Here is a 14654-nt window from a genome sequence, read left to right on the forward strand (position 1 = left end):
ATACAGGCCAGTCAATTTAATCTTGGTGTTGGGAAAGCTTTTAGAAATGATCATCGGGAACAAAATTAACAATCACATGGACAAATGAGGATTAAGGAGAGCCAGCAAGGATTTGTTATGGGCAAATAGTGTTTAATGAACTTGTTTTGAGTTTTTTGAAGGGTAACAGAGTTGATGAGGATAATGCGGTTGATGAGATGTTTCTAGACCTGTACAAGGTGTTTGATAAAGTGCCATATCATAAACTTGCCAGAAAAGGTAAAACCCATGAAATAAAATAGATAGTAGTAGTATGGATATGAAGTTGGCTGAGTGACAAAAAACAGTAATATGAACGGTTTTTTTCAGACTGAAGGAAGGTATTGTACGATTCCCCAGGGGTCAGTACTAGATTTACTGCATTTCATAATATATATTGACCTAGACAAAAACAGAATTACATGGAAAAACTCAGCAGGTCAGGCAGCATCGGCGGAGAAGAAAAGGAGCATCCACAGTTTTTTTGTTTTTATATTGACCTAGACCTGGGTGTAATTTCATAACTTTCAGATAACATCAAACTTAGAACTATTGTGAACTTGAGGATAATGATAGACTTCAATGATGGAATGATTGGACAAGTGGCAAATGAAATTTAATGCAAGGAAGTGTGAAGTGATACATTTTGTAGGCAGAATATAAAATAGTGGGTACAATTCTAAAAGGGGTGCAGAAACAGAGCTGCAGGTATAGGTGCCCAAATCATTGAAAGTAGCAGTGCAGGTTAAGAAGCGGTATACATACAACATCTGGGGCTTTATAAATAGAGGTGTAGAGTACAAAAGCAAGGAAGTATGATGAAGCTTTTAAAACATTGGACACAACATTCCAGTTGAGGTAGTGCCAATTCTGGGCACCAGTTTAGAAAGGATGTGAAGGCTTTAAGGAGGAGGCAGAAAAGATTTATGGAACGGTTTAGGGACAAGGGACCTCAGTTACACGAATAGATCTGAGAAGCTGGTGCTGCTCTCCTTGGGGAAGAAAATTTTAAGAGGAGATTTTGATCAAGGTGCTCAAAGTCATGAAGGGTCAGGACAGATGGGAACTTCCCTTCTGGGGAAAGTTTGAGAACCAGAGAACACAAATTTAAGATGACTGGCAGAAGAATCAACTGGAACATTAGGAAAAGCTTTTTTAATGCAGCGAGAGGTTTGGGATCTGGAATGCACTGCCCGAGAATGGTGGAGGCAGATTTAGTTATGGAGAGAAAATTCACAGGGCTATGGAGAAAATGGAGAGTGGCACTCGCTGTGACGATCTTAAACCACTGGCTTGGACATGATGGGCCAAGGGGGAGATGGTGGCTTTGTGGTATTATCACTGGACTAGTATCCAGAGACCCAGGACAATGCTCTGGGACCTAGGTTTGAATCTCACATAGACAGTGAAATTTGAATTTAAAAAAATCTGGAACTAAAAATGTCTGGTGATGACCACGAAAGCATTGCTGATTGTTGTAAAAGCCCAAGTGGATCACTAATGTCCTTTAAAGGAGGAAATCTGCCATCCTTACCTGGTCTGGTACATGTGACTCCAGACCCACAGCAATGTGGTTGACTCTGAACTGCCCACTGAACAAGGGCAACTGGGGATGGGCAATAAATGCTGGTCTAACCAGAGACATTTGTGTCCCATAAAACAAATAAAATAAATGGCAGCTTCCTGTGCTGTTGCCGTTCTATTATCATTTTTGGGCAAGAGAACCTGCTGCGCCTACTTGGTTTGACATTTGACTCCAGTTCCATGGTGTGATTGACTCCTTGAGGACAATCAGGTGTTATCTACAAGATTTTTTTTTTAAACGCTACTGCATTTTCTGCAGCATTACACACTTAAGTCAAAGAATATAATCTCTTACCTGTCTTGTTTTTCTGAGTTTTCATTCTCAACTCTTAATTTTGCTTCTCTTTTTTTGGTTTTGCATTCTTGCTTCCTTGTGGTTAAGAGATGGTGGGGAAAAGAGCTTCTATGGGCTGCAGACTGAATTTTCTGATGGGAGGGGAAGGGAGTGGGTGGGGGGGGTGCGAAGTTACCAGCCTGCTTCCATCCCTTCAATCGCATTGCATCTCCAATCACCACCACCTTCATTTACTCTTAAGGGCAGAAATTCATTTGAGAAGCGGTGCTACAAACATCTAACTGAAGTTTTGCAACATGCAAAGAGCCACTGGCTGCTTTCTACACATCCCACGCAGCATGACTGGACTAGTCCTAGAAGCCCTCATCAGAGTACCCTGCAGCAGAACCGAACCAAGTCCTCACCTTCTGGGAGTTCACACATACAAGCTGACCGAATCCCCTATCCTGGCTACAGCCCACTCAGGCCAATTGCCTCATCACATGTTCACCTTGCTATATATATATTTTATATATGGGTCCAGTTTCTGAGGTGCAAGTTCAAGGATAACTTAGCCTTAGAGGTCTGCTTTTTCTCACCCTTCCTCTTGGGTGCAGCGGCTGATCAGACAGCAGTTCCTGAATATCTGGAAGCACAAAAATATAAGAGGAGGGGAGGGAGGGTGGATAAAGCAGAAGGTCCATGGTTACTGCAACGATAGTTTCCATTTCATGGCATCTTTCAGGATGTCCTCAGTGCTACCAGGAGCTCATAATCTTGTGCACCATCTCCCTGAGAGTGCTGAGGGAATGGATATATACTGGTTCTCTGCCTGTCCTTTGCGTCTGCTGCCCGTTGTGGGGAAGAGAGAAGGCAGAATGTCAGTATGGTTGGGTGATATGCCTATCATAGCTGAAGTAGGTTTGTGGAGGAACGCAAGGTTGTGTATGCAGCTAACATGATTGGAAAGTTTGGATGAGGTATGGTATAAAGATGTTAGGGTAAGTCCTGTTTCTACAAGTGTGGTGAGATGTGTAGAGTGATGGGCGTAAGATGTGATGTAGACGCATTCATCTATTCATACATTTTTCTGCTCTTTGTACGGCCCTCCTTTCACCACCTCAACTGCTTACATTTTCTGTTTGCATTTTTGCTCGCCACACTGATCTTATATCTTGATTCTATTTCACTCTTGTTCTCTTCTGCTCGCCTAACTTTTAGTTTAGTTCTGTTGAGGGGTACGCACCCAAAACATCAAAGCCTCTATCTGAGGATTTTTGTTTTCATTTCAGAAGAAACATACCTTAGTTTCAAAGTCTTGAACCATTTTGTCCAATCTTCTGCTCCTGACTCTGTATCCCAAGATTGGCTTTCTACTCAGTTTTCTATTCAGTTTTATCAAATCTTCCAGAGCTGGATGAATTATTGGAGAAGGCTGATATTGCTGTATAAAAAAGGTAAGTGGGAATATTCAGTGATGTACCTCATGGTCACTTATTTTGTGGAATTTGTTTGGGACCATTGATTGAACAGGAATTTTGCAGAATTATTTCCATCCCTGAATTGGCCTCTTGGGAGATCATATGGCTGCTGATGGATGAGGAGCATTAAATTGTCATGATGCTTGGTTGCAAGTCAGGTGGACATCAAGAAGTATTGATTCATCAGTTGCTTGGTGGGAATGGGGGAGAACAGTGTGGTCGGGCGGGGGGGCGGGAAGGTATGTGCTGATCAACAGGGTTCCTTGACTTTTAAACCTAGAACCACGAAACTCAACATTAGTTCTGGCCCCCATGACCACACACAGGCTGACTGTGTTCATACGAAGTAACCAGGAGAGCTATTATGCAATACGTAAAATAAGCAGCTGAACAATTTATTGAAACTGCTAGTAAAATGTCAGGTTTTTTATTAATGTCACAATAAAAGCATTGTTTTGGACATCATGGGGCAAGTCATGACAAAATTCCTTCTATCTATAATACAAAGTTAAGGGTTGGCATTTTCTAGCAAAATTAAATAAAATTAAAGGCTTATATAATATATGTGCAAAAAGCAAATATTGCATTTGTTATGCTGGAATAGTGTAAAACACTTATCAAATATCAAATTCTTGACATACGCTCACACTGTAGCCAGCTTCATTGTCATGCACATTAGCACACAGTGAAAACAAACCATGCATTTGGTCAGTATACAGAAGAAGAATAACCTTCCGAAGTGGAATCAAATATCAGGTAAATGCTTCATTCAGTTTTCCTTCCTCAGGTTTGCCATTTACCTATATATAGAAGAATAGACTCATTACTTGAACAGCACTGAAACTGTCCAAAATTGCCATAATAGTGTAAGCTACCAAGGGGCAGGCAATACACTGATTTACCTTATTTCACTTAACAGCCCAGATATTGCTAACAGTGCTGTTGTTGTTAAATTCACCAAAATAAGTTTTATTCTCACTTCTAAGAAGAGTTCCAATGTAGCAATACCAATGTAAATGCTGACAGCTCTAGCCTTCATTTTACTCATGATGACCAATGTACCAATTCTGAGCTCTACAGATCCTTTCCACTCATAATAGAAGAATAGTTTTGTGGCCAGATTACAAGCAAAAGAACCTGAATGAACCTTAGTTGATACTGTTGTGGGATATGGTAATCGATGAATTGCCTCTTGCATCGTACTCTGGAACCTAGGGGAGAATTTTCTCCCCATCGGGAGGTTGTGCGGGAGCGGGCGCATGGCCAATCACCACCTGCCATCAGCTGGGCACTGCCATTTTAAGTGGGTGGGCCAATTAAGGCCCGCCCACCATGACGCGTGCCCGGAAGCACTTAGTGCTCCCTGTGCGGGCTAGTGGTGGTGGGGGGGTTTGCCTGAGTCAGGGCCTGCGTTCACGCATGTGCGCGAAAGAGCACAGAAATCTCCCAGAGGCACAGAGCTGCCTCAAGGAGATTAGTTTAAGGTTAAAAAATTTTAATAAAGGAAAAAAAAAAATTTTAGGACATGTCACTCATGTGAAACTGTCACATGAGCTGGGGCATGTCTGAATTTTATTTAAAATTTTTTCAAACCTTAAAATCTTCATGGACCCTCATCCCGTCCGTGGTTGAGGTTCCATGAAAAATGCGAAGGCCGCCTGGGCTCTTCGCTTGCCCGGCACCCTGAAGGCTGGACAGGCAGCTCAGTTTATTGTTTTAATTGATCGTTAACTTGCCTTAATAAGCCTTCGACAGTTCGGCTGGCACACAGACGACTCGGGTGCACGCCCACCGAACTGAAAATCTGAATGACGTGTGGTGACGTCGGGACACAGGCCCACTCGCTGAGCCAAAGATTCTGCCCCTAAAAACAGTAGCTGGGAATGGTGGTGCCTTACCCAAGATAGATGATCAGCCATGATTATATTAAATGGCGGAAATGGCTCAAAGATTCAAATGGCCTACCCCTATTTCCTACAACTTAGCTAGAAGTGTGGTGGAAACTCTATTTACAATGACTTTTGGCAAAGATCACAGGTAAAGCCATTGTATCACTGAAGAAATTCCTGATTATTATAAATATAGAGGGTCACATCAGGACAGCTTAACATATTTTAGCAGTTTGATGAGATTTTAAAATAGATATGTCTCAGTACCTGTTGTGAGCTCCACCAAAACATGGAGAACAGGGCAATGGAGTTCAAATCCCACCAAAATTGAATGCAGTTTTTAAAAAAATGTAGAAATATAAGAAAACTAGTATCACCATGAACTAGTCAGATTGTCTATATAGGACTCCAGAGCCACACCAATAATTGTTTTAAAATCTCAGGGTAGATTATCAAAGCCAGGAATTTCTTCTGAAGTGGCCTGGTGAGATCTGCGAATAACTAGCACTGCGTGTACTTCAGAGGCCTGGTAAGCTACTCAATTGTACAAACTGCTACCAAGACTGCTGGGAATGTACAATAACATTGCCAATGATACCTTTTTCGCAAGGAAGAACACAAAAAGTTGACAAAACCAATCTTGATTCAACCAATTATAGAAACCACCTTGAAAACAAGACAGATAATAAAAAAATGCATCATACTATCCTGTTATTACCAGGCTTGTTAACTCTTTGCAAGGGGGTTAGAGTATGAGTAATGAAGACTTGCTCCAATTATATAGGGTTTTCCTGAGACCATACCTGGATCACCGTGTCTAATTTTGGTTTCCATACCCAAGGAAAAATATGAAGGACTGCTTTTCAACTAGATTAGTAATCATGGACCTCCCTCATCTAAATTAAAATACTATGTCACACTCAAGTAAAGAGTGTTTTAACAATAATTTTAAGAAAACTGGCACTTATATGTCAGCAAATTAGGTGTGCTTACTTCTCACTACAGTGTCTTGTGTGTTCTTGTGCATGTCCCTCCTAGGTGAGACAGCCAGTCCACTCTGCACTGCACATGCGAAACATGTGGGAAAAGAGCGTGATTGTGACAATATTTTTGTAGGTCCCTACTAAGTCTTTATGGAACCCAGTTTGAGAACTACTGATAGAAGAATATAGCTATCAATTTGGGCAGATAAAACAGAAATTAGTGATCAGATCACCTGTTTTGGTTGTTGGTGGAGGGATTAATGTTGGATAGGACACTGAATATTGCCCTGGTATCTTCACCTCCTCAGTTAACATCTCATCCAAAAGATGGCACTTCTCAGTTCTGCACTGTGAGGTCACTCCAGACTACATGCTCACACATCTACATCATAAGGCTGTGAGTTCAAGCTCTGCTCCAGAGATGAGAGTTCCGCCATTGAGCTACAGCTGACAAACTGCTAGCTAATCAAAAGTAAAGTATTTTTCTTTGAGAAGTGGAATAATGCTGAGATCACTTGCCCAAGGAGGACAGAATAGCACTGCACACGCAGGAAGAAGCATCTAAATCTAATGAGGTGGAAAGATGAATTTTGTGTCATATCCACCTCAGTTTGAACCAGTACAGGCACGCTGTAAATCACAGCCCCCGCATCCAAAAATCAGGGCACCTGAATTTCACATCCAGTCTGTTTCAGCCTTACGGTGACCAAGAAGAGGGATGGAATCGGTGGATGCAGCTTGACATAGGGACCAAAGACGATGGCTTCGGTCTTTCCAATAATCAACTGAAGAAAATTTCTTCTTGTTCAACACTGGCTGTTTGATTAACAGCATGACATATCAGAGGTAATGAAGGGATGGTGTTGTGGTAGAGCTGTAATCAGCATATGTTTGCGATCTGACATTGTGTTTTTGGATGATGTTGCCAAGGGTCAGCATGTCGATAAGAAATAGGAGGAAAGATTTATTTACATAAGGCTATTATATCTTTCCTGATACAAAAAAAATTCAAAACGCAACTAAAATTAAATCTGTTGATAATGTAATAGGAGTACACGTGCCATAAAGCCTTTGATCTCCTATGTTCTAATTAACTGTTCACCCGGTAGATGCTGCTTGGCTTTAATGGAAAGCAATTAAAAATAACTCAAATGTCTTTTTAAACAAAATGGAACTTCTTTAGTGGTTTGCACTTGCCTCAAATTGCAGAAATGTCGACATATAAAATTCTCCTCCAATCAGGAAAGCAAGAATAAAGAAGTAAAAAATTTGATTATGAATTAAGAATTTACCATGTTAAGCTTTTTCCTTCTGATAAGACTTCACTCACTTTGACAAAAAAAATCTGCTGCAGATTAGCAATGGCTTTGTTTTGGTTATATTAACATGCGTAAAAATAGAATGGGCATTTATGATAGCATTGGATGAAATGTATTATCCAGGGGTCCTAGTCACCTGTATACTGACATAACAATACTACCTCCTGTCAAACATGCAATATCTGAGCCAAAGTATTTTGACTAACAAAATCTGTAATACCAAATGTTACACATACATTTATTAAATAGAAAACACACTTTCAGTTGAAGGCTTTTTATCCTTCATGTTGCATGATAGTCAATGTGATAGTGGTTTGAGCAAGGGATGGCTGGCGAGAGAGATGGTGGATACTGACCTGCATCTTGCTGCTGGGGCAGCTGGGTCTGTAATGGGTGATTCCTGCAAAGACAAGACACAACAATAAGATGAAACTGAATTGGAATCAAATTCTGCAGCTGCTGTGTCAAGTGACTTCTTTGTCTTTTAAGTCAGTTTCTATTCTGCCATTCTTAAATCTTTCTCAGCTTTACAGTCAAATAAATCATTATGCCATTATTAATGAAACAGGGACCATATAGCTAGAATTATAAAGCAATCTATACTAACAGTCAATTACTTCATCCAGTCCTATTAAAATTACATTGTTCAATGAACTGACACGGTCAACAAGCCGTTACTTTAGTTTATTCACGTGACTGGATTTCAACTGTTTTTTTTTTACTAATGATGCAGTTCATTGATAACATGAAATAAATCTCAGCTACAATAATTAAATCATAGTTTGGTCTTTCTTCTGAGGCAATAAGGATATGATTTGTTTCCCCTTTTGTTTGTTTCCCATTAGTTTTTGCAACTCCTTTTTCTGAAAGAGGAAGATTGTGACACTTCTGCTCTCCAATGTCAAGGCTACTACAAGATAGAGAGCAAGTCCCACTGAAAAATCTTCCCTCTGATTTTGCTTTCTTCCTTCCTTTCCACAGGAAGTTATTGTAAAAAAAGTCAAAGATCAGAAATGGCCAATTTGTTTACTGACACTCTTCCCTCCAATACCCTAATTCTTACATTACAACATCCAAACTTGTTTAGAATTATCCCAATGCTTTTGTCACTACTGTCCAGACTAGCAAACCATTTCAAACATTCTCTCTTTTTCAGTAAAGGAGTTATACATTACATCCATTTAAATTTACTTGGTTTATGTTGAAGTAATATTTTGCATTTGCTTTATCGACACCATTTAATAGTTCATGTGCATGAATGCGATCCTATCATCTGTCTTTAGGCAATGTACAGCTTGAGCTTCTCTCATGTTTCTTCATGGTCTAATATGGGATTGCGCTTGTTTTTCTTTGAATCCTTATTTATATACCTCTTTTTCAGAGCGACATGATCAGATTTAAACTATGCTCCAAGCATGTAAATCCACAGTATAACTTCCCTAAGGCCTTTATTTTACTGTTCTTGCTATATCCTAGCCTGCATTTGCTTTTTTAATTGCTTCACCGTTGTGCCTAGACACAAAGTAAGGAGTTTACAATTACTCCCAGCCCTCTACATTAATTCAACTTCAAGCATTCTATATATTTCTTTCAAATCATAGTTGACTTTCCTCAGTTATCTAACCTCTGCTCAAACCATCTCCATACACTACAAATCGGGATAGTTTGAGCGGTGTTCTGATCTGCAGTTCTGCACATTGGTGCTTCAACATGCAGTCTCACCATGCTGCCGGTGAGCATATTTTAAGTATCATGTGCTGCCATATTTGTGTTATGTATTTTTGTGCCATCATAAAACAAAGGTCTATCAACTATCAGAAATTTTTAACTGTCTGTGTTTAGTACTATTGGTGCCAATTATTTATGCATTGATTGCAAAGAGACTAAATTAATCAGGAAGTAATAATTGGTAATTACAGGAGTATGACAGGAGGAGGGGAAGCAATAACCAAGAGAGAATCTGCCAAGGCGAAATAGTCTGGTACTACCTCAGTGGTTCAAAAAGATGTATTTTGATGGTGCACAAAACCCAGGGACACATGAATGTGAAACAATGCTCCTCAATATATCTCTTGTCACTTAAGGAATACATGTATAAAGTGGCCACTGATAAATACCCCTAAACACCAGCGCATGATGTTAAAAGTTATTCGTGTGCAGCCTATTGTCCAGCAGCAAAGAAATACAAATACTCCATCTCCTTTGATCACTGTTACATTAAAGAAAAAAATATTTTGCATCTAGTAATGTATCAAATAAAGAAACACTCACTGTTGTGTTTGCATGAGAGGCATGTTGGAGGTGTCACAGTTATCTGAATGGTGAAGGGGTGGCACAATCTCACCAGTTACTGGGTTAAACACAGGCAGCGTGGAGAGGGGCCAAGCTGCCTCCCGGTTCTTTGACATGTTCCGAAGCTCCTTAGTTGACTTCTGGATGGAACTGTGATGAACCAACTGGATGCTGAGGAAAGATGTGAAATTAGAAACAAGAAAATTATACTGTAAACTTTGAATACTGCATCTGGTCATATTATCTTGCTTTTGTAACTAGACACTGCTCATATTCTGATCAGAACTCAGCTGACTTCTAAATTTCTGGATTAAAAGAATTCACTCTGCAAAAAATTTCTGTCTGTGCATGTCTTACTGATAAAACTAATAATTTTTTAAATGATATTTGTCTATATGCAGCTGTCATTTGTACAATCGACAATAATAAATGATTGATGTTTAACATTCGTATGACATTCTTCCATCTATTTTAACAGAGGAATCAACCTTTCTAAAATAAACAGGTTAACTGTTCTGTTTAAAAATGGACAGAGATATACCATGAGAAAGTCAAGTAGTTTGTTCTGTTATTATCATCATTTCTAGCCTTATAACACAAGATCCCTAGAGTCGAGCTTTTTCTTTGCTGCTGGGTTTCTATCTATGTCAGAGATACTAGTATGATTTGTATTTTATAGTCACAATTTTAAAATATAATAAATTTGTAATTGAATATTAATAAGAATGGACAACTTCTAATTTATCTAATGGTCAGAAACCACTTCAGTAAAAACATTGCATAGGGCAATTCCCAAAACATCACTGAATCTAGCAGATCGCTTACACTTTTGTGCATGTCCAGCTTATTTGGATTTTATGCTAATATCAGCTACACACCAGGGTTTAAAAACATCAAGCCACATTAGAAATTGCTAGGGACAAGTTTCAGAGTCAGAATCATTTACAGCATAGCTGGAGGTCATTTGGCCCATCAAGTCCATGCCAGCTCCCCACAGAGTATTCCAGCAAGTCCAATTCCCCCGCTCAAACCTCATAGCCCTGCAAGTTTAGTTCCTTCAATTGCCCATCGAATTTCCTTTGAAATCATTGATGTTCTTACTTCCACCACCCTCGTGGGCAGTGACTTCCAGTCAATTCCACTCAGTGTAAAAATGTTCTGCCTCACACCCCCACATTCCCCCCACACCCCTTGCCAAAATCTTGTTATTGTACCATCAGCTAATGGGAAGAGTTTTTCCTTGTCTACCTAATTCAAACCTGTCATAATCTTGTACACCTCTATCAAATCTCCTCTCAATTTCCTTTGTTCCAAGGAGAACAAACCCAGCCTTTCCAACTTATTAAGTGTGTATTTTGATTTAGTTATCATTAACAGGAATTGGAGGATAGACAAGTAACATTTTGAATTATTTAATTAATATTTGCTACGATCCCTCTTTTTCACCATGGCCCTTTATGTGCAGCTATCATTACCCACTTTCCTGCTGGGTATTATACTGCAATGGATTGATCCATTATTAGTAGCAACAAAAAAAAAAACTAAGTCTTAAATGAGTTCATTGTGTAACTTCCAAGTTAAAACCAGCAACATTAATTGCTGGCATGGATAGAAGATTGGCTAACTGACAGGAAAAAGAGAGTTGACATAAATGGGTCCTTTACTAGTTGGCAGGATATAACAAGTGGTATGTCACAGGGTTCAGTGCTGGGGCCTCAACTTTTTACAATTTATATAAATGATTTAGATGAAGGGACCGAAGGTATGGTAGTTAAATTTACAGATGACACAAAGATATGTAGGACAGTAAGTTGTGAAAGAGGACATAAGGAGGCTACAAAGGGACACAGATAGGTTAAGTGAGTGGGCAAAGATCTGGCAAATGGAGTATAAATGTGGAGAAATGTGAAACTGTCCATTTCAGCAGAAAGAATAAAAAAGCATATTATCTGAATGGTGAGAGATTACAGAGCTTTGAGATTCAGGGGGAGCTGGGTGTTCAAGTGCATGAATCACAAAAGGCTAGTATGCAGGTAATTAGGAAAGCTAATAGAACATCATTTATTGTGAGGGGAATTGATTACAAACAAAAGTTGGGAGGTTATGTTTCAGCTGTGCAGGGCACTGGTGAGACCACATCTGGAGTATTGTGTACAGTACTGGTCTCCTTATTTAAGGAAAGATAGAAATGCATTAGAAACAGTTCAAAGAAGGTTACTAGACTAATACCTGGAATGGGCTGATTGTCTTATGAGGAAAGGTTAGGGTTGTATCCACTGGAGTTCAGAAGCATAAGAGGTAACTTATTTGAAACCTTTTAAGATCCTCAGGAGTCTTGACATGGAGGATATGAAGAGGGTGTTTTCTCTTTTGGAAGAATCTAGAACTAGGGGTCACTGTTTAAAAATAAGGAGTCGCTCAGTTAAGACAGAAGAGAATTTTTTTCTCTGAGGGTCGTGGGTCTTTGGAGCTCTCTTCCTCAAAAGGCAGTGGAGGCAGAGTCTGAATATTTTTAAGGCAGAGCTAGATATATTCTTGATTAACAAGGGGTTGAAAGGTTATTGAGGATAAGCAGAAATGTGGGGTCGAGGTTACATTCGGATCAGCCATGATCTTATTGAATGGCAGAGCAGGCTCAAAGGGCCAAGCGGCCTACTCCTGAACCTAATTTGTATGATTATATGTGTTTGACACAAGAACTAAGGGGAGGAGGTGGTTCCATGAACATACCCACTTTCAATGCTGGAGAGCCCAGCAAGTGAGTGGAAAAGATGAAGCTGAAGTGTTTGCAACAATCTTCAGCCAGAAATGCCAAGTTGATGATGCATCTCAGCCTCCTTCAATGCTGGGGAACCCAGCAAGTGAGTTTAAGAGATAAGGATGAAATATTTGCAACAATCTTCAGTCAGAAATGCCAGAGGTCTCCAGTATCAAATAATGCTGTCTTCCATCAATTTAATTCACTCTATGTGATATCAAGAAATGGCTGAGGACAGTGGTTACTGCAAAACCTACATCCTGGCTGCAGTGCCAATAACTTGTGCTCCACAGCTTTCCACATCCCTAGCCAAGTTGTTCCAGTACAGCTACAACACTGGCATCTACACAGGAATGTGGAGAATTGCGCAGGCATATCCTGTCCAGAAAAAGCAGAACAAATCCAATCTGGCCAATTACCACAATTCTTGATCATCAGCGAAGTAAAATAAGGTATTGTCTATCAAGCAGCACTTATTCACCAATAATCTGCTCACCGATGCTCAGTTTGGGTTCTGTCAGGACCGCTCAGTTCCAGACCTCATTACAGCCTTAGTCCAAGCATAGACAAAACAGCTTAATTCCGAAGGTGAGATGAGAGTAAATTCCCTTGATATCAAGGCAGCATTGGACAGAGTGTGGCCTAGAGGAGCCCTGATAAAATTGAAGTCAATCAGAATCAGGGAGAAAACTCTCCACTGGTTGGAGTCATACCTAGCACAAAAGAAGATGGTTGTGGTTGTTGCAGGCCAATTATTTCAACTGCAGGACTTCGCTGCAGGAGTTCCTCAGGTCAGTGTCCTAGACCCAACCATTTCAGCTACTTCATCAATGGCTTTCCCTTCATTATAAGATCAGAACTTGGGATATTCACTGACAATTGCACCGTATTCAGTTCCTTTTGCAACTCTTCAGATAATTTGAGGTCAGAGAAAGAACAGAACTGGAATTTGAACCAGGAGGTGCAGAGGGAAAGAAGAGAAGATAACGGAAAATCACATATCAAATGGTCATATTTTTATTTAATCTCCAATGATGCACTGCAATGCCAGATGCAACATGTCCAAATTAAGATTTTTTTTTCAATGAATATCAATCCCTTCACTCATTGAAACCATTAAGGAAGCAAAAAAAAATGTTTCACTGTAATATTTTACTGCTGGTGGCACACTAGAAATAGTAGCTTCTTCTACAGAAAGTGCCAGCCATCCACTGCCAAGCAGAGAACAGCAGACATTTGTACTGGGTTTTAGGTGGTTTCAGGTAATCCTGATTTATAATTTTACACTTTAGCTATTTGTATTGAAAGGCATAAAATCTATTGCCTTGCTGACCAGAGCTGCATCTGCTGATGAGACAGTGGTTCAAAATAGACAGCTTGTATTGCCTTATGTAAACTAAAGACTCCACTGGTAGTCAAACTGCAGCAACTATTTAGATACTCAGCCAGTTGTCACTACAACAGCTGGGTGTTAAAGTAAAACTGGCACACACACTGGTAAAAATTTGATTCAGGAAGCAAATAAGGAATGCACTGGAAAGAAATTATGCATGACAAGGGACTTTTGCACATATCCCTGTGCAAACAGGCTTCTTTCCTCTATTATTTATAACTAGCAGCAACACAGCCCAGGAAAAGTTTAAGTGCAGTTTAGTAGTACAATTTGTTTTAAAATAGAAATGCAATGTGCTGAAAACCGGTCAAACAGCATCTGTAGAGCAGAGGAGGTTGGGTTAACATTTTAAGTCAAAGATCTTTTGTCAATTTTTTCAGATCTCCAGGTCTGCAATTGTTTAGTTTGTACTTTATCCCAGTAGGTTTGAGTAGTTCTCAGTTCTATGAGTAGAAGTGAGAGAACCAATTCATCCTCCACAACAGCGGTTTGGATGAAAGGTCATTGACCTGAAGCATTTTCCCTCTCCAGAGATGCTACCTGACCTGCCATGTGTTTTCCTATATTTTCTCTTTTTACAACAGTTGCCTTGGTGTGATTTTGTGCATTACGAGTGCTGCCTGCTGCAGACAGGTGTGTCTAATACACCCACCGAAACTCCAA

General features: G+C 39.8%; 1 protein-coding gene across 3 annotated transcripts in view; it reads right to left on the minus strand.

Annotated features, from left to right (window-relative positions):
* Nucleotides 1-3768: 3768 nt before the first annotated feature.
* sgce (sarcoglycan, epsilon) overlaps nt 3769-14654 on the minus strand; it is an 86067-nt gene continuing 75181 nt past the window's right edge. For all 3 annotated transcript variants that reach the window (XM_041185009.1, XM_041185011.1, XM_041185010.1), the window contains 3 exons: nt 9820-10011; nt 7905-7948; nt 3769-4157 (listed from right to left, as the gene is read on the minus strand). In XM_041185009.1, coding sequence (XP_041040943.1) covers nt 4141-4157; nt 7905-7948; nt 9820-10011 — 253 coding nt within the window. In that variant the 3' untranslated portion in view covers nt 3769-4140. The remainder of the gene's footprint in view (nt 4158-7904; nt 7949-9819; nt 10012-14654) is intronic.

The sequence above is a fragment of the Carcharodon carcharias genome, chromosome 3, assembly GCF_017639515.1.
Source record: "Carcharodon carcharias isolate sCarCar2 chromosome 3, sCarCar2.pri, whole genome shotgun sequence".
NCBI lineage: Eukaryota > Metazoa > Chordata > Chondrichthyes > Lamniformes > Lamnidae > Carcharodon > Carcharodon carcharias.